Consider the following 25,822-nt stretch of genomic DNA (forward strand, 5'->3'; position numbering starts at 1 on the left):
GGTGGATTCATCTCGAAAAGAAAATTATTCTTTTTTCCGTTCAGTGTGATTGATTATTTGTCTTTTTCTCAGAAGGATTACAGAAAAACCCCAGTCCAGATTTTCTTCATAACTTTGTGGAAGGGTTAAGCAAGGGCCAAGGGCCAACCAATTCAATCCTGAAGCAGAATTTGATACAGAATGGAAAGACGCATTCTTTTTCACAAAAACGGCCTTGGCAGCGGTCTGCACTGTATATTATAGTACTGTATAGGTATTATGTGTGCAACAATGGTGAGGAAGGTTCGCCTTATCAAGGTGCTGTTAAACCAATGTTCTGCCCACAAAACAACACAAGGAGAGAAAAATAAATAAAAATAGGACACTGCCATTTCTAAAACACCTACAATGTAAGTACACGAATGCATTTGCAATCTGGCTGAACATGAGGGGCTCATTAATGTGTATGTTTCTACTTGAGTGATTCAATGTTAGACTTATTTCTAAGATGCTTCAAAATGTCCAATCAAATGATTTATTGGTCTTCCGTTGAGATCTCTGTATACCCTCCTAAAGCCTCCACAGGGAACAGTGTGTGTGTGTGTGTGTGTGTGTGTGTGTGTGTGTGTGTGTGTGTGTGTGTGTGTGTGTGTGTGTGTGTGTGTGTGTGTGTGTGTGTGTGTGTGTGTGGTCATCATAGTACAGTGTGGGCAGACTTGAGTGGGCTAATAGCTTCCAGACACATGCTCTCCCCTTACTAAGCAGTGAAAGCACAAACCCTCAGAAGCGGAGACAGAGGAAAGAGAGTGGAGAGATGACAGATTAGGGTCCTGGTGGGAAAAGGAAAAGACAAGAGAGGTAAACGGGAAATAAAAGAGGTCATCCCAGAAGTATAATGAAACCATTGACCCCAATGTTTACTTGAATTGAGGGGAAAAGGAGAGGTTTAGATAAGCCAGGTTGACAAGATTGATTTCAAAAGAGTTGATGTCTGGAAGTCCAACAAAAGGAGTCTTGTCCCCTTAAAAACCTCTGAGGGATGACTTAATGGATGAGGCAAAGTGACCACAACAACAGGGAGGAGAATTGCTCCCGGAAAGAGGCTTTCTCCCCTTAATGGAGAGAAAACTGCAATTGTATAAGAAAGAAAGCAGAGGAAGCATGGGGGGGGGGGGGGGGGGGGGGGGGACGACGACGACGACGTGCAGGGTACTGTACATATAAAGTGTGTCTCTAAATTAACAAGGTCCAAATCTGACATATAAAAGGTCTGTGAAAATCTGCAGTCTGCTTCATAAATATGTATTGCGGTAGGCCCATGGTAGATGCCCTACTTACTGTATGGCAGCTTAAAGCAGGGACCATCATACACATCTATACATTATGATTTCAAGGTTAAGGTTTTCATCTGAAAAATGTACCCTACAGTATGATTATACAAAAATAAATCCATTATTTTGGACAGGGGTTCCTCTTTGTATCATAGTCACCATATGCAAAGATAAGTTTGTTGGTGACACCATTAAGCTCACACAACAACCTCCATGTGTAAAACAGGCATACTTTAGCAACTTCACTTGAACACAGCTGATAAACCAAAACATCTGCATTTAGGTCAAGCATTAACATTAGGGTGTCAATCAACAGCAAAGCTAGCTACCTTCCATCTGAGCACCACTGCAACACTAAGGAGTAGGCTATGTCATCATTTAAACTATACAACTAATTAAGCTTAAGGGTTTAATTAAATTTACAAACACACACTATTAAGTCAGTGAGGATTTACATAATACTACAGATACCATTCCCCGTCCCATGTTATTGCATAGAAACTCAATAATACAAATACACCAAAGCTAAGTAAACTTGTAAGTCACTGTGAGTAAAGTCAGGCTTCCTGAAGGAACATAGGCTAAATCACATGGGTTAACTTCTTGCTAACTTGGTTTACCTGGCTGTTTTTTCGTGTCTGCCCGAGGTCCCATCATCGTAAACATGTGTTAGGTTTAGATAACCTCCCTGCACTGCTCGTGCAGCATTGCCTGTGTGATAGAGGAGGATGTTTCCCATCCAGGCGCCCCTGTGAGAGGTCTGGCATCGTTGAAAATGGTAATTAAAAAGGGGAGGGAAGTAGACTCCAGCAGTCAGAGGGCAGACAAGAGTCCATGGGAGTAGGCTTAAGCTTTCAGTCAAATAAAAGCGATGCACTGTAGGTCCTCTTGGCGACAAAAACACCGATACTTGACAAGCTAGCTTTCTATCGGCACTACGCTGACTGTGCTGCCGGTTTATTTAGGTTTAAGAGAAAAAAAACTAGTCCCGGTCCTCGTTGCTGATTGGAGGACACGCCTTCGAAACAGTAGTAATTAATCGCACACCTGACAGTTCATTTAAATATCAATGCGCGCTCCCAAATCAGTCACCACTGAGAGAGACTTCGTTGTCGCTTAGCAACAACTTTATTTCCTAGTGTTGACGAACTACATTGCTTGGCGGAAAGAGGAACAAACTGTTTTTTTTGGTGCTATTCTGTCGACTAGCCTATAGACCTGCGTTTCCACGTGACTTTTTTCATCTTAATTAGCTCGAATGTAACCTTTTTCAGCCGCTGTTACGTCTCTTAAAATCACAGTAAGTAGGCTACCTCATCTGTGGCTTTCTCCTTCGCTGTGTTGCTGTCATATAACATTGGCTAGTGTATTGAAAATAAGGGCACGCTGTACTCCCTGCTGGTCTCCATGCCCTCCTGTCAGCATCAGCATCCTTTCCTCTCCAGGACAGAGCTGCACTAAGGGGGCTTAGTCCCTCACTAGTGCCTCCCCATCTACACGAGTGGGCTACTTGTGGTATATTCTGTGGAAACTGATGTTTGATGCTGACAGAAGACTTCTCATAAAAAGGCTTTCAGTGAAATGATAGCCTAAACCTAAGAATATAAACTGTAATTGTGCATCATGTTTTCCCCATCCCATTTGCTAAATAAAGTCACATTGTCTTTGTTGTGGAGATGCAAGACTGTGGCTTTTTTTTATTGCATTATAAGCATTGTAATTGTTTGAAATGCCAGTTTGGATCTAGTGTCGGCTGTGTGTGTGTGTTTTTTTTTCATCAGTCAGAGTCATCTGGTGGTAAGATGTTGAAAGTGCAACTGTACTGCATGTACTTGTGAATGCTATATAACAGTTTCATATCATTCAATAGACGCAAGCAAATCTTTATTATACAGGCATTAACTTGCCTGTGTAGACTTTTGCAAAACATTACAATGGAATTATACCACTACAGCCCCCAACATAACAAGTTATTTATTGATTATTCTTGATATATTCAACATCAATAATAGGGGATACACACAGTGCATGCAAAGCCCAGTTAACTTATAGTAATCAACAATCACTTTTAGGCAACATCTGTTATGTTTCATTTGTTAAAAACATACCTGCAAGAGCTCTGTCCTCTGCTATTTGTCTCACAATCGTCCCCCTCATATTGAAAAAAATATTCATTCTGTGTTCGCCAAGTGACTATAGGGAGACACCGCTGGGTTGTGTGTCTCTCCGGAAAAGCCGCGTCGCTCTGTGTGCGTTCCTTGTGCGTTCCTTGTGCTCAGCCTCTCCACATTTCAGCCCATTATTCTCCAGGGGAAAGAGCTCTGAGCGTCATCATTTCAAAGCCCACACAGCCACTTATGCTTTCCCATGCCAACAGACAGATCTCACTCATTCGTTTAACTCACTCAGGATCTTCATTCCCACAGATTTCTTTTCCACAACTTGATCCAGCCCATTTTCTTACCAGTTCTGTGGCTGCAGTGCCTTTTGGTAAATGTTTACACACGCTAAATTATGAAATATGATAGACTAATATGTTTACAGTCAATGCTGAAGGGCTATTTGAAAATATGATAGCAGCACAGATATTCCCAGATGCTAAGTGTACATACAACATATAGAAATATGATGAACATCTACAATTCAAACACAGAATTTTTTTTGTAGCAATTCCAAAAGGCTCATAACATATAAATCACATCATTACTCTGTATCATTATGCTGCTTTACAAGCCCATATTTCTAAAATATTCAGTAGCTTTCTCCACTTCCAAGAGCCAACTGAGTTTTTCACCTTCAAAATATCCCTCTACAAAACATCAAGGCTGAAATTGACTAAAATACTCAATGCTCAAAAGATTGTGTATCCTGTCACTTGAATCCTGCTTTAACCCAAAAAAAGAATCCAATCACCTCCATCTTTCTGGCTCATACATGTTACTTTCTTACATGCAAATCAATATATTTACAAGTGGTATTTTATTTTGTGAAACACCAGTGATTATTTTTAAACTCTAACACTTTGAACATTGCACTCTGACATTTGTTTTAATTGCAAGGCTGATGATTTTGCTAATATATTAAACATCCAGTGCTGGTCTGGCTATTATTATGGTGCAATCTATTTCTAAATCCAACTCTCTGACAAATACATATAACACCTGAAACTTATTTGCTGCTGATTCATCCTTCTAAAATAGGGTATGTTTTTAAGCTCGACACATAAAAAGACCCATAACTTTAATGAAAATGTCCTAGCCTATAATGTCCTCTAATTTATTACGTGTAGTCATTTTGTACCGGCAGCTGCAGCTTTGGGTAATGCAGCGATGTCTTATTTTAGAGTGAACTCTTCAATTATGCGGCCATTATGCAGCCTTACTTAAACCATATCACAATGTGTCTGTGGAGCCAGGCGTACATCCATTAGACTATTTCTCTCTAACACCTCTGTCCTATTCATATAATATGAACATTGTCGAGTCTCAGCATAGCACAGCCACTCTGCCTCCTGGATGCTTGCTCTTCATGCTTCCAAAGTGTCTAAAAACAGATGGAGAGGAAAACAGTGAGACATTGAAGCACTCAGATTCAGTAAGCAGCCTGAAGGCATATATTAGATATAGGAGCCTTACATGAGCTCGGTGCATGAATCACAAAGTGACTTATTTGTCTGACTGTAACTGCAGACTCTCTGGATATCAAGTATTTTTGTCCAACGCTTGAAATTTCCTGACAATGGTTTCATAATCACAAGAAAATCTGTATAGTATTAATTAATGTTACATTTACATTTCAATGAATAGCAGCAATCAGTTTGGATGATTGGACTATTCTCTATTCTCTTCTTCATTATTAAAGGTCCCATGACATGCTTATCTGGTTATTACCCATCCCCTTGTGCAGTGGTGTAACAAGGTTGTGATTGGCCCCGGTGCAAATATTGTTTTGGGCCCCCCATCGCCCCAAACATAAGCGCACAGTCGCACACTGATGCGCTCACACACGCACGGACATACACAACCACTCAGAAGCGCCACATAGGCTATCAACAACAGCCTGCCCTGGCCTCAAACCACCACAGCCTGACAACGGCACAGCGAACTAAAAAGAGGATTAAACCTGTTTCCTTGACGTTTGTCTCTGGGGAATGGGCCGGTAGGCCTACATGGACCGGTTGCTATAATATAGCTTTTGATTTTGGTGTCGGGGGTCTCAATAGCACCATATAGTCCCCTATCGGTTGGGGCCCTTGGGGAAACTGTTGGACCACCGCTGGGCACAGCCAAATCCAGCCTCTCCTCCTGGCTGGCTGGAGAAGAAGGTCGCACAGCCACGGCCACGGATACAGCTTCACTTGTGGAGCTAGATGGCAATGATGGTCGTTAGCTAGCTCACCAGGCTCTGGGCCCCGGTGCATTGCACCGGCTGCACCGGCGATAGTTACGCCACTGCCCTTGTGTGTTATGTAGCTTATTTTGGTCACAAACACAAAGTCACAAACCCTCAAAGTACACCCTGTAGCGAGTAAAACTCTAACACCGAAAATACCTGTCTATGCTGCCCCAGAACGCCTCGTTGGAGATTTTTCTTTTTCCATTTTTTTCTTCCTGAGTATAGTAACGTAACGGTTAAAGTGACGTAACAGCTCTTCACACACACACACACTCACTCAGCCTTATCTTTTTTCAGCCGCGGCTCCACGGAATTCCACGGTGTCTCGCTGTCTCGCAGACCCCACGCAGCAACCAGGAAACGACACCAGTAATCCAGCTCACACTGTCCGCTCCTCGAGCCTCAACGTCCCACCAACACGGCACCCAGAGCCCCACGCAGCATTCTCATCTGTTTATCCTTACTGGTGTCATTTTCTGGTTGCTAACAAACGCCATTGTAACACATAAACACTGATGTTCCGCTGTAACGGTGGTGGACTCATCAGAACAGAGTGGGCGAGCTGACCAATCAGAGCACAGTGGGCTCATAGGGAGTAGGGGGGCAGGAGCTGCAACAAGCCGTTTAGGACAGACAGTGAATGCACATACTATACAGAGCAGCGACGGCAGAGCCTCCCCTGTCATACTCCAATGTAACGGAAAAACAACTAAAGAAAAACTAAATAGTAATAATAATAAAATGTCTCCACTGATCTGTGTTGTAAATGTGATTTATGTATGATTCCAATCGCTTTTTATAGTCAAAATCAGCAAATTTGCCGAGCTCCGCTACAACTACGGGTAGCGATGAGAAGTGAGGCAGGGACGAGCTCTGCCTCTCGTTAGCCCACAGTAACTGGCTGGAGCGCGGACACTAATTTAACGCGGGCACTTATTTTGTGAGCGCGCTCAAGCCAGTTACTGTGAGGTAAGGTGAGGCACAAGTCAAGGTAAGACCCCAATTGTAATGAAAATGGGATCTTACTAAGAAAGAACAATCCAATATTTAGATTTTGGGTATCCTTTTGTTGAACGGTCTGTTTAAAATGAATCGAAGCATCAGACTAAAAAAGCTTTTGAAAATAACCGAAACTTTCGATTAAGGTCAAAATATAATATTTGTAAATCTGACAAATCTCACCAGCCGTGAACCTCACCGCATGTCACTGATACAGAGATGCTGTATGAGAAACCAATGTGAGTTTGGATATAAATCTATTCTAGTATACCTCAACAATGGAATTACGATCAGTAGAAATGGCCATGTTATGGGACCTTTAACACTTGTAGTTATTGTCTTGCATGACTTTGACCAAAGTCAATAAACTTTTTATGCACGCTATGAATTGATACTATCAACTGAATATTATCCTATTATACCTACCACTCTATTTTTTTTTAAATACCAGGGAAACTCATTTAATTATTTTTTCAACGTTTTTCTTAAAAGAAACACTACCCCCTTTTGCTATACTAGCATATACACCACACCATAAAACCTAACCTTTACTTGTTATACAAGGTTGTCGTTGTTTGCATGTTTATGACCCATTGTGTAAATGCTTTCATATCAATTACCATTGTATTGATTACTGTATAGCCAGCATGTCATGGCTGCTATATATGCAAAAAAGAATAATACAAAAAAAAAGCCCAAAAATGTTATCCTAATGCTAAAAATATTGACTGTTAGTCCTGGTACATAAGATATATTGTATTCTTCTGTAATTAGGACGTGATTATCCCTGTAAAGCACAACAACAACAAATGGAAAAACATTGGAATAATAACTAATGGCTTGGCTCGATTTAAAAAAGGCCCAGCAGTTGGCAGTAAACAATCTACTGTATGGGTTGTCCCAACATAGATGTTCCTCTTACCTCCATGTGTTGGTTACGTGACAGTACACTTCAATTGTTTTCAGATTGGTGACACCATCAGAGCCTCCAACAGCCGTCAAGGCTCCATTGAACACTACAAGGGACATCTGAGGCACGAAACATAACAGTTGGTATGAGATGACAAAAATACATACAAAAACGATCAACACACCTTTCAGCCTTGATAGCAACATAGCTCTATGGATATTCATCTCCACATGTTGGTCAAAACCACTAAATTAATTGCAATGACATTTTGGTGATCCATTGACCTTTAAACACGTTTTTGATTAAACTATTCTGCAAAAATCTAGATCAATTGGAAAACAATTTTGTGCATTCATGTTGCCCAGAGAATGAGTTTTGTGATGCCTTTTCCTTCATCGTTACAATGACATCAACATTTGCATTTTGTCTGGAATGTCTTGATAATTAAAGGATCGATTGCCATGACGCTACAGACATTCGTGTCTCCCTAAGGATGAATTGTAATAATTGTGAGCCATTCTTTTTTCAAATGGGGCTATCAACGGCTCAAAATTGCTAATTGATCTGTATTTGTTTTATGAGTCTGCAACACTAATTGTATTACTATCGGCTTCATCTTTGTTTGTATTTATTGGCAAAAACATGCTAAACTAAAATGGTGAACATTATAATAAACATGATGCCTGCCCATCGATCCATGGCATGCCAAAGATTACAATTTAGTTCCCCCCCAAATTTATTTTGTTCTTGTGTAGAAAATCAAAAGAAAAACATTTACACTGTGGGATCCAAATTATAATTGAAATGGAGCCAGGGATTCGCAAAAGAGAGGGACAAATATATTGAAACAATAATGATCTAATTAGATATAATGTTTAACTTCACATTTATAAAAATCTTCTCACATATTGGCCAGCTTCTGATCCCAAATTAAAACATGTTGGCAGCAGAGGTCTCGTTAACCGAATATATGACGGATTTTTTTTAACAATGACGGAAAAATCTGAAAGCAGTCATTTTGACGGATTAGAACAAACTCAGAACAGCGCCAAATTCCACGCAGCAGGGCTCCGGTGTCATGCCGTGTTATGGATGCCCGCCAAAAAGGAAATGATACCGTTTCCAGACCTAACTTTGCCGTGCAAATCATGAAATGTCTGGGAGTTTATGCTTTACGCTGTGTAAGCATGTCCCCCCCCCCCCCCCCCCATTGACAGTTCACGCGCGTGCTTTCCCCCCCCCCAAAATAATGGATTTTTACAGAAATGTTACGATCCTGTCCGTCAGTTGGCAGTGCACAAGGCCAAGAAATTCAGTGCAGCCGTCACCAGCTTCAGGCACTGGTCCCTGGTTGTAGATAGCTATGGTTAGAGACTCTTTAATAAAGTCTTACTTAAGCATGGGATCGGTTATCAAGACATGCTGACACTTGCTTTTCAAGGGAATTATTGTTAGTAAAAGCATGGCTGCCTGATGGTCCTTGACATCCCTGAAGGTTGTGAATTTAAATGGGAAAACTCATAATAAACAAACATGGCATACTAAAGGTCTAGAAGACTAGAAGTGGATCTTTTGATATTTAGTTTTCTATGTTCTTCTATAAAACCTGCTAGTTACTTATGATACAAATGATCAGTATTTTTACAGTTATGAATCCATATCCCTGATTATGCCATGAGTCCTTTTCTCTGAGGTCTGTAAGGTCCTTGAACAATCCTCTAATTTGACGTTTAGGATGGTCTGGGAATCCTCTAAAAGTCAGATATTCAGAATTTATGGATTATATCGTTGGAAAAAAAACTGACTTTGAAGATGGTCAATTGGAAACCCTTCTGGGCCCTGTATAATGAGAACCGTAACTTCTACTGAAGATTCAGAGGTAATCTCCTGAGGAAAATTGTGTCCATTACTCAGTCTTGTCAGTCACATTACCTCCCTCCATTCTGTCTGTTCTTATCATCTAGAATGTAAAAATAAACTGGACCTTAAATCACAGGGGAGGCCTGACACCTGATCCGGTCTCTTAGTGATCCATTACTTACATTGTCCCTCTTGCTCCTCATGCGTTTGACAGGAGTCCACCTCATGTTGTCCGGGTCAAACCTCTCCACTCCGCAGAGCTCCAGGTTGAGCTCGTCTCTGCCTCCGGACACGTAGATGTGTCCCAGGTACACGGCGCAGCCCGCGTTCTCCCTGGGACTCAGCATGTGGGCGCATATCGACCAGGTACCGTCTACAGGGTTGTATCGCTCCACTGGGGGACATTTTGAAGATAGGAGGAGTCATAAGGGGCCATATCACATAATACACGTCTGCTACACTGTATGAGTAACACTAACTTTTCCAGACTAACTTTGAGTTGTTTTTATTGATATAGAAAAACGTCTAGGCTATATTGATCTAATGCAATTCTAGGTGTACATAAGGCACTCAAAATGTGTCTGTCGAAAAAAAACTAGCTATCGATCCTTTTAGTATCTCTTTTTATATAAATGTATTTTTTAAATTACTTGGAAAGAAGGCTATTTTCCAACCAATTTATTTATACTTTATTTATTAAGTATAGACCGTGAGTTTGATGTGATCCAAAAATGGTTGTGGGAATTTCACGTACGTGCACTTCTCACAGACTGAAATAGTCGGTGACAAGTTGCAGCAAACATAACCCTGTTTATCTTTGGCGAGGGCAGGGGCTTGGGAATGTTGCTGTGTGTGTGTGTATGTGTGTGTGTGTGTGTGTGTGTGTGTGTGTGTGTGTGTGTGTGTGTGTGTGTGTGTGTGTGTGTGTGTGTGTGTGTGTGTGTGTGTGTGTGTGTGTGTGTGTGTGTGTGTGTGTGTGTGTGTGTGTGTGTGTGTGTGTGTTGTGTGTGTGTGTGTGAGGAGAGAAAATATGGGCTACTTGCAGAGAATAAAGGTCACGCTAGTTGTAATACGTGGCTTACTGTAAGTCATCCCACAAGTCAAAAGGCTGTCAAATACAGCTGAGATTTTTTGTTTTGTTTCCATCAGTACATCAGTCAATTCACAAAATGCCTACAAGCTACAAAAAAAACTGTTGGCTGTTGGTAGGTAGCATTCCCACATAAATACATTCATGATATGGCTTGAAGCTGCTTTTGTTTATTATTTGATTCAAAGTTTTAGTATAATTTATGCCAGTCATATTAACACAAACACTCAACAAGCTCTGGCAGTCAATTAAAACAAGTGTTTGGAATGCATTTTTAATTGAGTTTTCCAATGGCAAGCACTCGAATCAATGTATCCTTTTATTAATTTACCAAAACAAAAACGCCCAACATTAGTTAGTTGTTATGATTTGCTGGACTGCTCTGTTTGAATTGATTTTAGATTTAATTACTTTGGGTGTTGGGCTGACAGTTTGTGAGAGCTGAGGTTTGACGTTTGGGTTCCTGAAGTATTGTAACCCTTATTTTAAAGATGTTTTAAGGTTTGAAGTTAAGTGTTTTATAACATGCACAATAAGGAAGATAAACTGTTATAAGGGTTATTAGGTCACCCACACGTAGATATCCCCTTCAGGGTATATGTCTTGTGTTTTGGTGTTTTATAGAAGGTCCAGGGAGTGTTTTACGACATCTATGTGTTTTATACTTTTTATGCTCTCCTGTAGATCTTTAAAGGTTGTATGTTACTCTCTAGTGGGGCTTACTCACTAGAAGTATGCCATGCTTTCAAGCATTACATTTTAGGAGCATAAACACACAAACACTGTTTTTGAGCAATTGTTTCCTCAGCCAACTCTCTCTAGACAACTGATTTTAAGTTGCTACGATATATCAAACATGGTCTTTTATCTGTAACCACATATCTCACCTGAGTTGAGAGCCATCACCCCATCATTGCCCCCCATCACATACAGCTGACCCTGCAGCACAGCAGCCACCCCCCCACTGCGTCTGCCCAGCATCGCTGCCTGCTTGCTCCATGTGTTCATTCTCGGGTCATACCTGGAACAATTAAAGAAAATCTGGTTAGCAACACCAATTTACCAAAGTAGTCTGACTTTCAGAATCATGCTATTGCATAACTCAAATTAAACCATGTCTTTGTTCCTTTCTCTGAGTCAGCCACTTCAGATTGCTTTCACAGTAATGTGAGATGTCAGACAATTAAAATCATTATAACTTCACTCAAGATATACATAAGAGACAGCCTGTCTTACTAAGAAAAATGTAAATGTGATTTAAACATTTTTTCTTTAGAAAAACCAAGAGAAGCCTTTTAAATTCAGTTGTTTTGATTTGAAAAATAATGACAATTGGTCCCACTGTTCAGGAAATGTTTTGAACTCAGTCTTTGTTAACAGTAAAGCAAGACACTAGAGGCAAAAGCATGATATATTTTAGGCAAAAACATTCACAATTCTAATTAAGGTGTTTGTTTCATTACTGTAACTGTGTTTATTTGTGTTTTTAGATTCCTCCAAAATTTACCAAAAGTTAGTAAAGTTCGAATTAGTTAATGGCTTAGAAAACTTAGAAAATATTTAAGCATCTGTAAATTATGAACTTGGGTAAGATCGATGTCATGATGACATAGTTAAAAGGATTTTTGATTTTATTTTTAAGTATCACATTTTATTAGATCTTACATTACATTGATTGAAAGGCTGCCTACAATGATGTATTTCTCATGCTCTGAGCCAGACATCTCATTTCATCTAATATTCACTGAATTTGCCAGTTTCATTTTAATCTACATTTTATTTTAAAAGGTTTTTTGTACAAAGTGGTTTGTCATTCTATTGTTAATAGCCAGATTTTTCTAACATTACATTTATTAAAAAATGTATACTGGGTGTTGCCAGCATTTTCTGATTCATGGAGTTACACAAAGATCTACACAAAAATTAACCAAATGGGACAATAATTGTTCAGTTTTTTTTTCTGGAAATATAAGCAAAGCAATACATATTTAGAATAAGCCTCATTTGCATTTAAAAAAATGTATCAGCTGGGGAAGGTTTATGGTTATATAAGTTAAATCTTTACCATATGTACCTGTAGTGTCTCCCCTTAAGACGATTCACAGCAGGTTATATCAAGAAAAGAGATAGATATTTTGTAGCACTCAGTACCTCTCCACAGTATTAATAGCAGCGATGCCATCGTGTCCTCCAATGGCGTACAGGTATCCGTCCATCTCCACCAGACACACTCCGCTGCGGGGGCTGCTCAAGGGTGCTACATCTGTGCTCCAGCTGTCTGTGTTGGGGTTATATCTGCCAATGGGGGGGTCAAGGAGTGCGGATGTCAAAGTGTGAAATCAGGTTTTGCCAATAACAACTTGAGTGGAACAAACACAGGCACATGCTTTCATATACATGTGATGTGTGTATCTTGTTTTTGGTGTCTGCAATTGTGTGCTTTTGGAAGACATCGGCACAGAGAAATACAAATGTTGTGGATATCTGTGTAAACATCTGCCAGTGTTTCTTCTCCACTGTTCGGGCTATTAGAAATGTTTTCCCTCCATTTAAGACCATCATATGAAACCCACATCCCACAAAAAAACACTTTGAATTGGCATTTTTCTTTTTCTTGACATCTGCAATTCCGTCTAAATATCAGTGATGTAACCGGCTGTCACCAACCCTCAGCCATTAACAGCTGATCAGTCTGGGACAGGTCGTTCTCAGCTGGGCTGCAGCCAGACCGGGGGTTCATTACGGGGTCAGCTGGCTGCAGCCCAGATAAGGAGTGGCTGTCTGTGGGAAGTGGGCACAGAGCCAGCTCCTATGAGACATCTGATAGAGAGGAGGAGGAGAGGAAGCGGGATAAATGAGCTACTGGAGAGCTGTGTGTGTGTGTGTGTGTGTGTGTGTGTGTGTGTGTGTGGTGTGTTGTGTGTGTGTGTGTGTGTGTGTGTGGGTGTGTGTTGTGGTGTGTGTGTGTGTGTGTGTGTGTGTGTGTGTGTGTGGTGTGTGTGTGTGTGTGTGTGTGTGTGTGTGTGTGTGTGTGTGTGTGTGTGTGTGTGTGATTATTTTAGACTTTCTAAGCCTATGAGGAATAGATACCCTGGCAACATGAAGATGAGGGAAATCCCAGAGTTAGGGCTTAAGTTCGCCTCTGACAAAAAACGATGGCTTTTGAGGGTTTTCATTGAATTTCTGCCTTAATGCTGACCTCTGCTGTTCAGTGATGTACACAACAATAACACATACATGAAGAGCTATCTCTGTCATAATGCTGAACCTAAGTGATTTAGTTATATGTACTGTATGTGATGATGGAATTGAAAAAAACATTTTAATAAGTATATTTGTGATATTGAAAATCAAATCAGATCAAATCAAGTTTTATTTATATAGCACATTTATAAACGATTTTTGGTCGAGCCAAAGTGCTGTACATATAATAAAAATAGCCTACAGTAGAGACACTTTACAGCAAATACAACAGCACAAAATAACAGCTTTTATTTTTGTTTTGTTCGATGTTCATTATTTTTGGATGCCATTCCAGCCTTGCCTGATTTAAAAAACGTTTCTGTCATGGAGTAAGTGTTTAGGTGTTTTCTTATTTCTAATTGATGCTGTTTTTCTGATAAGAAATGCACAGCCTCTTATTAAATCAGCACTTTGATATAACGGGTATGAAATCCAATGTGAGGAAACAAACACAATGGGTTTAAATGCTGAAATTAGGTTCTCAGAGCAAGAAATCCTTTGCCTTGAGGAGCTCAAGGTAAACATGACATGGGAGAGAATATGAAGTTGGACATTTGGAGATACAAAATAAATGAATGCACAACCTGTCAGTCAAAGACGTCCAGAGCCTGTACTGTGTCTCACCTCTCCACACTGCTGTAACAGCGGATGTGGTCCTCCCCCCCCCACTGTGTAGATCATGCCGTCCAGCGTGCCCACGGCCACTTTGCCACGATTGTTGACCATGCGTGCTGCAGCCCGCCACTCATTGTACTCAGGACAGAACTGCTCTACCAAACAGGATGGGTCCTCCTGGGTCCATCCCCCCACTGCCAACACAAAACGCATTATTTAAATACAATTTCTATGTCAAAACATACCTTCTTCCTCCTTTCTATATTAATTGGGACAGAAGAAAATGTGTCTTTCACAGTACTTCCTGTTTTTTCAATGATATTTAACTTATTTAGCAGTTCTCTACATGCTGTTAAAGCAGTAAACAAATGAAAGTGGACCTGATAGTATTGAGCTTTTTTGTCTGGTTTCCATGGTGATTCTTGGCAGAAAGAGGTGCGATCCAGGAAAGTGAAAAATCATTTACAAGACTGCAAATGCACAGATGGGTGACAAATGAAATAAAAAAACATTAACCCTCAGCATCCAGAGCAGCTCCAGAGCTTTTTGGCAGGGACTTAACAACCCTCTTGAACTCTGAAAATCGTTCAAAATGTATTTCCTTTTTTTGTGTTCTGATGCTGGAGGTAGACAGAGTGCTGTTTAACAACATCTCTGATTCTAACTGCTTATTGAAAAGGCCACAGGACTGGAGTCACAGCATGTTTTATTCTCAGTTCCCCCTTTAAGGCATGTTTTATTTTCCTCCACTCCTTCACTGAGGTTTGTTCTTTATTTTGTCACCTGTCAGAATATTTTTAAGAGGACATTATATGCCAATTTTCAGGTTTCATAACTTTATTTTTTTGCATGCACAAAAACATTGCTATAAGTTATGTAATACACTTTAAGTTGATTCGGCCCTTCTCCTTCAATATGATCATCACTTTATTTAAATACTATAGAGGCTAAATGTGTTCACACAGTTTATAATCTATCTTTGCAGCTCTCTGTGTCTGGTTTCATCCTGCCTGACTCTCCTTGAGGGGATGAACTGTTGTTCTGAAGACTCTGCTAGAGGTGAAACACATAATAATGGAGAGCATTGATAGTTGTCTAGAGAATTATATGTTGGCTCAATAATAACAGAAATTCCTCCCCTGCATCTGCCTCTAGGAGCAATTACAGTCAAAGGTGACCACAGTAGTCCCTTGACGGCACTGATGCCATGCAGAAAGTGTAAGACTCAGCAGGAAATGGTCTTTAAATTGGTCTCAGAAGACCATGATGTTTTGAAACATTTAATGAGCATTACAAACTTCTTAAAAAAGGCTCATGTTTACTTAAAAGTAGATCAAAACTGTTCACGCAAAACATTTCATTTAGCCGGCTCAGTTTGAGAGTCACACTCATTGCTAAGATTTGCAACTATATCATTTAATTGTAAAGCATTTTGTGAAGGTATATTCTAAGAATGTATTAGGGCTTCCACAGAGTTGGGACGCTTCTGAGGGCTATTTTAAATGAAAAATGTTCAAAATGGATGAGGCAGAGGCCAAAATATAGTTAAATCTTGCTGTTTAGATGTTTCCATTTTGTTTATTTGGGACGAGAAACTTGAGAGTTAAGTTAAATAGGACCCAACACCGTTCAAGGTCTGAGGCAAACATAATGCTACATTTACTTTTGTTAACTGAAAGAATACTGCTAATAGGTCAAAGAGATAGCAGCCGCACTGGACAACATTGTGGTATGATCTGTCAATCACGAGTTAGCCATGCCCTTAAACATGCGGCTTTAACATATTCCACTTTTAATGGGACCATAATTTACTTATTGATCATCAGTCTGTTTTGAAAGCTTGAAACAAGCAATTGAGAATCAGGGTCATTCTCTTATAGACTTCTAAATCTGACTTATTTTTTGCCTATGAGTCAGGTCACCTTCAGACAGAATGCAGGATCAAGGCACTTATTGCTTGGCTTCACTTTCATACCTGGAGGTTGCCACTTGTTTCCTTTCATCCTACTTTTCCCCACAATGTAACCAGATAACATATTTCAGAATACTTATTTCCAAAGAATGGGCTCTTATCTTTTCTGCCTTCCATCCAGAGCGCAGAACTACAACAATGTAAGCTGCAGTTTAAAGCAAGAAGTCAGTATGCTTTAAAACCCTACTTTTAAGATGTACAACTGAATGCAGCAACTTGACCCACAAACATCATGTATTTTCTCTTGCTGAGTTGTCTGCGATGGGACAAAGGGGGTGCGGTGACTGCGAGGGGGACCCTCCTTTTCTGTCTTTGATCATCATATGACCGGTCTCTGGCTCCAGGGTCCGCCCTGAAACACACAGAGATCAATATAAATGAATAATAAAGTAGAAATTAACATGTTCATTGATTTTGAGGTCACAACTTACTCTAAATGGAAGTATTAAGCTTGATTTTATTCCAATATTTACCAATATACCAATTTTAAATTAGTATTTTTGTTTACATTTTTGTTAAAAAGTTCTTTATTGTCATATGCACAGCAATTATATTAAAGCAGTCGTCATTAATGTAGATATTAGTTCTCAGGCTCCCTAAAATAATTATCATTAAATATATATGCTATAAAAAATAACCGGATGTAATACGTAAGATTATAGCAATAACATTTACAAATATAAAATAATAAAATGTATAATTAAATTATTTAATTTAAAAATGATGGTATACATTTTCACTTTATATATATGTATAAAACCATGGTTTGTATAGCTCATTTAAAAACTATGCTTTAATTAATCGTGTGATGTACAGTCACAATATCACCTGACGCTGTTACTTCTAATTAAGTGCTAATACCTTGCTGCAATTACAAAACATCCCTTTAGTCAATTTAGCATTTCTTAAAGAACCATCCAAGAGTCTCTGAATCAATTTAAATATTCTTACCCTTGTTCATTGCACACCCCCATGATTTATCCCCTCAGCACTTTGCCCAGGCTCTGCAGTAAAGATTTGCCTCAACAGAGCTTTTTGGTGTCAGTCAGGTCTCCTGCTTTATCTCTCACCGCTCTGTTCCCTGCAGTCTTTCCTTAAACTACTGCCTGTCACAGCTATCCCCTTGGAACGGCATTGTACTTGACCGCAACCCCCCCCTTGGCTACAACCCCCACCCACATGCAACTTCTCCAATGATTCATTACACCCCCATCCCTTCAGCCTGAAACCAAAGACCTCCTGTCACACCCTGGTTCAGCTTCCTTTTGACAACTGTCATACTGGAGGAATTCCAGACATGTACTTTATTTTAGATTTAGATGTGACTCCATTAATATCCATTGTGCTTCTTTGCTGTGCTTGCCTCTCTTATGTAATATGTTACCCTACATATTTCATTTGTTCCTTTTATCTACACTCTCCCTTTTACAGTAAATGTCCTCACTGTGGGGTGAATAGGATTTCTGTTATCTGATAAGCTTCTCTTCTTAATTGATGTAATTGATACCACAAACATGAAACCATGCATGTGTGAGCTGTGGTGAAGATTCCATGGATGAAGGTACTCACTTTGGCTTGTTATAGAGATTTTTTCCTCTAGTGTACTGTGACTGCACCATTAGTGGGGACAGAAGCATTAGTCTTCACCATTTTACATTCTCACCACAGGGCTCCAGATATGTGTAACTGTCTGAAAAGGAACCTGTCAGCTCCCTCCTGCAAATCTCTCACCCATTGCATCGCTCTTCTGCGTGACTACATACAGCATGCTGCAGGACGCATGTATTTATAACTGTGTCCAGCTAAAACGCCTGAGAAGGTATAGTGATTCATCTCATGAAGGTCGAGGAAGATAGGTCGAATGCAAATTTTATGTAGTCGCTGCTGTTTTGTTGTTAGTACATGGCATCTATAGGGCTAACTGACTAGCATTATGCAGATAAATAATATAGATATATACACACACACACACACACACCAAGTGAAGCAGCTGCTCTACACCTGTTGACGAGACCTTCAGATAAAATTCAGCAGGAGAAGATTCCAAGGTCTTGAGGTTTAAAGACTGACAATAGATCCTCTGAATTATCCATATTGGAGTATATGAGACTTCCCCGAAGGCCCTCCTGAGATGATCAAAGTTCCCTCCTCTGAAATATCCAGAACAGACTCTCCTCAGAGAGCTCAGAGAGACCCAAACACTTGGCTGGCAGCTTTCATTTTGCCCTTTTGTGAACTTGACAGCTTGTACTGCCCGTAGAGCAGCTTGAGCCATTCGGCAGTAAAATCCCACATTTTTAGGAGGTCATGGGTTTATTTAGGTCTGTGAGGATAAAAAAACTGCTGACAGGCCGCTAACTGGACCATAAACAGGTTCCTCGTGAAAGTGGGGAAGTCTTCCTGGACCTGCATCAAGATGGAAAAATAAAAAAAGGAAAAGTAGTATTAAGTTATTTATCTTCAAAACCGGCTACAGAGAGAAATCATGATGTTGTTTGGTGGACATCTGGTCCTTTACCAAAGTCAAATTTGTATTTTACCTTGTTCATTAAATAGACTTTTTAATTCGTTTTTAAAAAAATTATATTTGTATTTAATCTAGTGGAAGTGCAGATCCCCTGTGCTCCACCAGGGGTTGCTGCAGCACCCTCAGCACCCCTTCCCACGGTCCTGTATCAGAGGCTAACTGAACTTTGTATTATGTGTAACAGCAACAGGTAACTGATGGACATTATACAGAGGAACAGGTGTTGAGAAATAGTTTATTCTCCAAATTGTATCTATGTCATAGTAGTGAGGAGACAAAGTTATATATTTCACAGGCTCCGCCCTCTACTGGACTCTAAGGGACCCACTACCTTATCATGCAAGCATTCACCTACTGGCGGGGGGAGGAAGCATCTCGACGGGGGCAGAAGGTCTCTCCACCCGGGACGCCAGGGCGAATCCCGCCTCCTCCCTATATAATGCACAGATCCCTATGTTGTCTAATAAACCTGAGGTTGATCTGTATCCAAGTCTGAGTGTCATTTGATATCACAATTCTACACTCACACACAATGTTCACCGTACAAATTCACCACTCGCTGCCCCGATTGTAGCTTCTGTAAGGCAGCGCCATATAGATAGAATTCTATTATGGCTCTGCTGTAAGGGAGTGGGCATGCGCAGATGAGAGTGATAAACCGCAGGAAGTGCTATCAGAGCGGAGGTACAGGGGCATTATGGCCCTCGTATTACTGTCAGGGAACACACTACGCCTAGCCCTAGAGTAAAGACTCTGGCTGAAGTCGAATAGTCCATTTAGCTTGGGTATACCCAGTTTCTGATAGTGTTACGTTATTATGAGAGTGCTCCGTTTGATTCTGAAATTGTATATATTTATATAAATACATACATAGGCTATATTTTTCATTTCATTTCAAACCTTTATTTAACGAGATTGGTCCCATTGAGATCATAGATCTCTTTTTCAAGGGAGACCTGCAGCATATAGGTTCCACATGAAACATAAAACAATAAAGGACATTATACATTATATTTACACAGGGTCGGCTCTAGAACAAATCAAATGGGGGGGAAATCATTTACCAAGGGGGGGCACACACTGCCGTCAACAACCAACACACAAACACCAACGCAACTTCAAAAAACATGCTGTAAAGTTTATTGTCTTTCACACACATTGCAGGGTGTAGTGCTATTGTATAGCGCACCTATGACTTGTGCATACATGCACGGTTGTGGCACAACCACCAAAACAGAAACATATGGACATAGACCACCATATAAAAAGTGTGCAAATGTATTTAGTATCCTATCCATGTGAACATGTTTTAGGTGGGGGTGGACCTAACGTCCTCTAGGAGGGTCTAGGGGCATGCTCCCCCGGGAAGATTATTTTTAAAATATTGAAGTTGAAAGCATCAATCTGGTGCACTTTGAGAGCAACATGAAGAGATCTATGGATACATCTCTCAACATCCATATGAAACAGAACTGTAAACAGATTTACTTTTTCTTTATGGATATTTTACTAATCACTCCCCTTTTAAATGGTATTCTTGTGTTATTGTCCTATAGTATTTCATACCCGTTTTTTCATTTATTCTCTTATTCTTTAATAACTATAATGATCATATAAGGTAGCCTATTCCTCGCAAATACTTGTTTACATAAATGGTCCACCAAACCGTTTGAGACCCACTGAGATATCTTACACTAAAGTGAACTATCTAAACACAGAGTCCTTTACCTCACTGAGCTGACGTTATAAGATCCTCTCAGTCTGACAGGAGAGGACTCTCCTCCACCTTGGTGTAGAAACAGCTCTTTATATCCGTTAGCATAGCTAGCTAACCAGATGCTAACAACAATATTCCACGTTACCGCTCGCGCACTGACAAAATGCGCTCGTGCCACACACAGAGAGCCGAGCTTGAATGAAACACAGAGACCCATGTACTTGTACTGTACTGTATATCATATTATTTTCGATGGCTTTACTGTATAATCAGTATAACAGATGGCCACTGGGCTTTCATCTAAACACACAGCCATGTAATGATAACAAAACAAAAGTCGGGGTCATTGGTCAAGCAACACACCAATCAGAGAGCAGCAGTGAGCACACCTCAGGCTGTGTTTCATATAAAGAATAAATAAAGAATACAAATTTGTATTCTTTATTTCTGATGTATTTCACACAAAAAACTTTTGGTGGAAACGTTTTAACTTATATGATTAAAAAAAAAAACGGCAAAGTGGCAATAAGGCTTGCCCACCCTGCGTTGGGGGGGGCACAGTGACACATTTGGGGGGGGCATGGCCCGCGAATGACCCCCCATGACGCCGACCCTGTATTTACAGGATACATTTACATAGTTATAGACATTTACAAGTGCCCATAGTATCAAAAAGCATTTCCTTTAGCCTAGCTTTAAAAACATGCAGAGGAATGAGATTGCTCAGTTTCAATTCTTGCTGAAGATTGTTCCAAGCAAGTGGAGCTGCGCACATAAAAGCTGTCTTACCTAAGACAGTCCTTTCTCTTGGCACATTTAACAATACTACATCATGCGATCTCAGACAATAGCTGCTTGCAACTCTCTGTGTTATCAGAGAGCAGATATAATACGGGAGTTTACCCAACAAAGCTTTATAAATAAACTAATGCTGTCAAAATTATCGCGTTAACGGCGGTAATAATTTTTTTTAATTAATTGCGTTAATATATTTAACGCATTTAACGCATGTGTAGAATGGCCCGCCCCATACATCCCACCAGTGTCAGCGACAGGGTATGGCTGGGGTAGGCTACACCCATACCAATAAATGGCTTAGCCCCACCATGAAAAATGATGTTTAAAGTAAGCAAAATAAAGTCCGCCAACTCGCGCGGAGTAAATTGCACAGACAGCAGTTAGTAAGATTGATTCCAGCAGCCACTTGTCTGGAAATACCGAAGACCAGAAACGGTTTTGAAAACTTTTGTCACGTAGTGATCGTCTTCTCAATTGAACATCTTTGATAATGTCTTCTGGCCAATCAGAATCAAGATAACGGCGTTGTGTTGTTGCAGGAAGTCCCGACGGAGAATACTTTTGCTGTAGTACAGGTAACACATAACTGGTACGCAGTGGCGGTTCTAGACCAATTTGACTGGGGGGGCCACTGGGGGGCCAGTTATTTTCTGAGGGGGGCACAATAAATGCAGGACGAAAAAGAGAACTAGACAGTATGAAGTAATTGCGCATAAGAAAACAATGCAATACAGTTATTGGTATTTGTTTCAGTACACTTATTTATTTCAGATAGATCTTATAGTTCAGGGGTGGGGAACCTCCGGCCCCCGGGCCGTATACGGCCCACGAGACCTTTTTCTACGGCCCTCGAGGTAATTTATAAACATACGCAAAAAAGAAAAAAAAGAAAGAAATCTAGACCGCAAAAACAAGCGAGTGCCTGTTTTTCCTGGCCAAGGTCAGGGTCCTTGATCACATCACGAGCCTAACGTGTCATCACGTGGTATCTCATCACGTCATCTCGTCTGACAGGGATGCAGTTCTGACCATGGTTCTGACGGAGAGCACCAGAACGCCGCTCCGCCACTTCCACAAATTGCAGTACCCATAAGGAGCCGTACACATGCCGCAGTTTTTGCGTGGCTGTGTCTTTAGTTGAAAGCCCAGTGGTCTGTTCATCTGTCATACTGATCATAAAGTCAATAACTGTGTTGTTATTAGCATCTGGTTAGCTAGCTATGCTAATGAATATAAGAAGCTTTTTCTACAACCAGTGAGGTAAAGGCACATCTTTATATGATCATTATAGTTATAAAAAAATAAGAGAATAAAGTAAACAGGTATAAAATACTATATGACAGTAAAAAAAGTTGTTATTAATAAACAAGAATACAGTTTGAAAGGGGAGTGATTTATAAAATATCCATAAAGAAAAAGAAAATCTGCTTACAGTTCTGTTTCATATGGGTGTTGAGAGATGTATCCATAGATCTCTTAATGTTGCTCTCAAAGTGCACCAGATTGATGCTTTTAACTTCAACATTTAAAAAAAAATCTTCCGGGGGAGCATGCCCCCCGGACACCCCTAGAGGAGGTTAGGTCCCCACTTAAATAATGTTCACATGGATAGGAAACTAAATACATTTGCACACATCTTGTGTCCATATATTTCTGTTTGGGTGGTCATGCCACAACCGTGCACGTGCATGCATGAGTCATGGTAAAATATCTGGATTAAGAGGTTGCTTTTTCTTTGCACAGCATGAAGGAAAGGCCAAATGAATGGGCTGTGATTTTAGTATTTTTAAGCAGAGGTCAATCATTTGTACGGCCCTCGGAGGATGTTGGAAAAATTGAAATAGCCCTTGAGAGGAACAAGGTTCCCCACCCCTGTTATAGTTATTACTGTTAGCTTCAGCTTAAGTTATAGTGCAATGTTTGCACTAACACCATATTTATATAAAAATAATGGCAATGAACAGTTACATCTCTACTTTACATAAGGGTGTCTGCACAATCTCACATTACAGCAACAAAATCCTGCGTTTTTTGGCAAATCGAGTACCAGAAAATATATAAATAAAAAAAACTTTTCATTGTTAGGGGGGTCACAGGGGGGTCAGAGGTCAGTGTTAGGGGCGCACTGCCCCCCCCCCCCCCCCCCTAGAACCGCCCCTGCGTACGTAGGTTATGTGCGTAATCTAAAATGCGTACCAACACTTGTGTCACAAAGCGCATTTGCGTACTGACGTACTTGTGAAGCTTTTCCAGAAGGCGGTTAGATCACCGGACGACAGAGTCGGTCTCCGTGTGCACAGACAGGGCTGCTGTTAACGTCGGTCTGTACAACGGAATTGTGCCAAAACTACGCCAACCGGCTGTGGAGGGAGACTCCCCCCCTTCACTGGAGAACTGCGCTAAAACAGCTGATCACAACGTTCACGCTCTGTGGTCACAAAGTACTCCACTAGCCCCCCCGTCGACTTTCCTGAAGTACTCCCCCGTTGATAGAAATCAACACGTAATGAATTAAGACCCCACGGTTTGATGATTGATAGGTGTGTGGGCTGTCTTTCATTTTGACACACAGAACAATGTTATAATAAACATAGGCTACATACATAGCCTATGTTAAATGGATATATCCACCTTCTTTCATTTATCTTTCCATTCCCACAACAATATACATAAAGAAATGGCATATTTTGGACATAGTTCGAATGGTGATTAATCATGATTAATTAATTTTTAAGCTGTGATTAATCTGATTACAATTTGTAATCGTTTGACAGCCCTAAAATAAACGTGTACCAATGATTGAGCCTCTTTACAGTAAGTGATGGCAAACCTGCCTTGGCATACAGGCATGGGCGTCGCCTGGGGTAGGCATCCGGGGCTTAAGCCCCGGATGTTTTTTCTTTAGCCCCGGACAAATTCTCCCTCAATAATATAATACATTAACCGTACTTCACCTAGAGGATGGCAGAATTGTAATTTCCCGTGTTGAGTGAATGCAACAGAGGCAACCACCAGACCAATCCGAGAGTTGCATGGAAATAAACGTGTTTTATTGGCTGACCTCTCCTCTGTGACAGTGTTTAAACTTTAAACTTTCAGCCGCGGACGCGGAGTTTCTGAAGATGGACATTAGACATTTTTTAAATAAAAAATACGGCAATTCTCAAGTGGTGGCTCACACAACAACCCCAGAGCCACCACCTGAGCCAGGTGAACAAGGTATGTAAATGTCAGTAAACTTACAAGTTATGTCAACATGTAAGCAAAGCATAAATTATAGCTACGTTGACGTTACTTTGAATCGCGGGGGTAAGCTAAACCGTTAGCAAGTAGCTATAGCTAGCCAGATATATTAAATAAACACTTTGTCATAAAATCTAAATGTTGTGTTTTTTAGCGTTACCTGGTGATTTCAAAGAAAGCTCTCTGGGAAATGTTGACTTACTGTCAGTGTTCGACATGAAGCTAGAAGCTACCTTACATTACACAGTTGATCCGGAGTCCTGTCAGTTAAAGTGTTTCATAGTTAGCTTAGCTAAGCATCAACCTAGCACTGAAATATATGGATGTTATGTGACGGTATTTCTGAGGAAAAGTCAGCTGAAATGGTGGCATAGTTGCCACTGCTTTACGTGTCAACAGCATGTTTGAACGTATTTGCAGCAGTAAATGTGGCTGTTTGGCCACTGACGTTGCCATAACAACACCTGAATTTAAATGTGCAACCTCTTTTTGTGACAGATTTTTGCATGAAATTATAATTCTTCTGATTGATATTCCTATTGACAGCTAGTTTCTATGTGAACATTATGAGATGGACAGCCAGCTAACAAGCTTTCAGATCAAAGCTAATCCAGTGGGGCTCCTGAAAGGGGGCAAGGGACACTATGCTCCCAAATATTAAGCCTTGACCCCCATCTTAAAATTGATATGATCACAAATGATCTGCATTGTCGGAGGCCTTTTTTCCTCATTATCATGTCAAATTGTACAGCTTTCCTTAGTGTTGAATGCAGAAAGATGACTATATTAGAGTATCAAGTGAAAATGACTATATTAAAGTATGAAGTGAATATATTAAGTGAATTACTCAAACTGCATTTGTATAGGAATGATTATGTCCTATTGGCAGATAACTACTCTAACAGTGATATCTACAAGAGATGTACATTTAACTATTTTCAATTAGTATTACATTTTGTGACAGTGTGGTGACACTCATTTTAATGAAGACAAATTTGTGTATCTTGAAATTCATTTATTTGACAGAGCTGGAAACTGATTGACTTACATACTTGTTTGTGTTTACCTACACAGTCATCACAGATGAGCCAAACAGAGTAGAGGATGAAGAAAGGAGAACAGGAGAAAGGGACACACAAGAAG

General features: G+C 40.3%; 2 protein-coding genes across 24 annotated transcripts in view; both read right to left on the reverse strand.

Moving 5' to 3' along the window:
* Positions 1-4,702, reverse strand: part of si:dkey-21e5.1 (potassium channel subfamily T member 1) — an 84,107-nt gene extending 79,405 nt beyond the window's left edge. For 7 of the 23 annotated variants that reach the window (XR_004569885.1, XR_004569886.1, XM_034225155.1 and 4 more), the window contains exon 1: positions 3,419-4,701. Coding sequence is in view for 21 of the 23 variants with exons in the window: in XM_034225155.1 (XP_034081046.1) it covers positions 3,419-3,485 (67 nt within the window). In the remaining 2 variants the exon portion in view is untranslated. Of the gene's footprint in view, positions 1-1,930; positions 2,762-3,418 lie in introns of those variants that run through there. The other 16 variants (XM_034225175.1, XM_034225173.1, XM_034225157.1 and 13 more) reach the window with 5 other exon arrangements.
* Positions 3,270-17,517, reverse strand: LOC117552003 (kelch-like protein 20). The gene is made up of 8 exons (XM_034225176.1): positions 17,346-17,517; positions 16,616-16,746; positions 14,432-14,616; positions 12,716-12,859; positions 11,452-11,585; positions 9,657-9,868; positions 7,627-7,733; positions 3,270-4,853 (listed from the first exon to the last, which is right to left on the reverse strand). The coding sequence occupies exons 4-8, from the start codon at positions 12,778-12,780 to the stop codon at positions 4,796-4,798; spliced, it is 576 nt and encodes a 191-aa protein (XP_034081067.1). The 5' UTR covers positions 12,781-12,859; positions 14,432-14,616; positions 16,616-16,746; positions 17,346-17,517; the 3' UTR covers positions 3,270-4,795.
* Positions 17,518-25,822: the final 8,305 nt, after the last annotated feature.

The sequence above is a fragment of the Gymnodraco acuticeps genome, unplaced genomic scaffold (genome assembly GCF_902827175.1).
Source record: "Gymnodraco acuticeps unplaced genomic scaffold, fGymAcu1.1, whole genome shotgun sequence".
In the NCBI taxonomy this organism is placed as follows: domain Eukaryota; kingdom Metazoa; phylum Chordata; class Actinopteri; order Perciformes; family Bathydraconidae; genus Gymnodraco; species Gymnodraco acuticeps.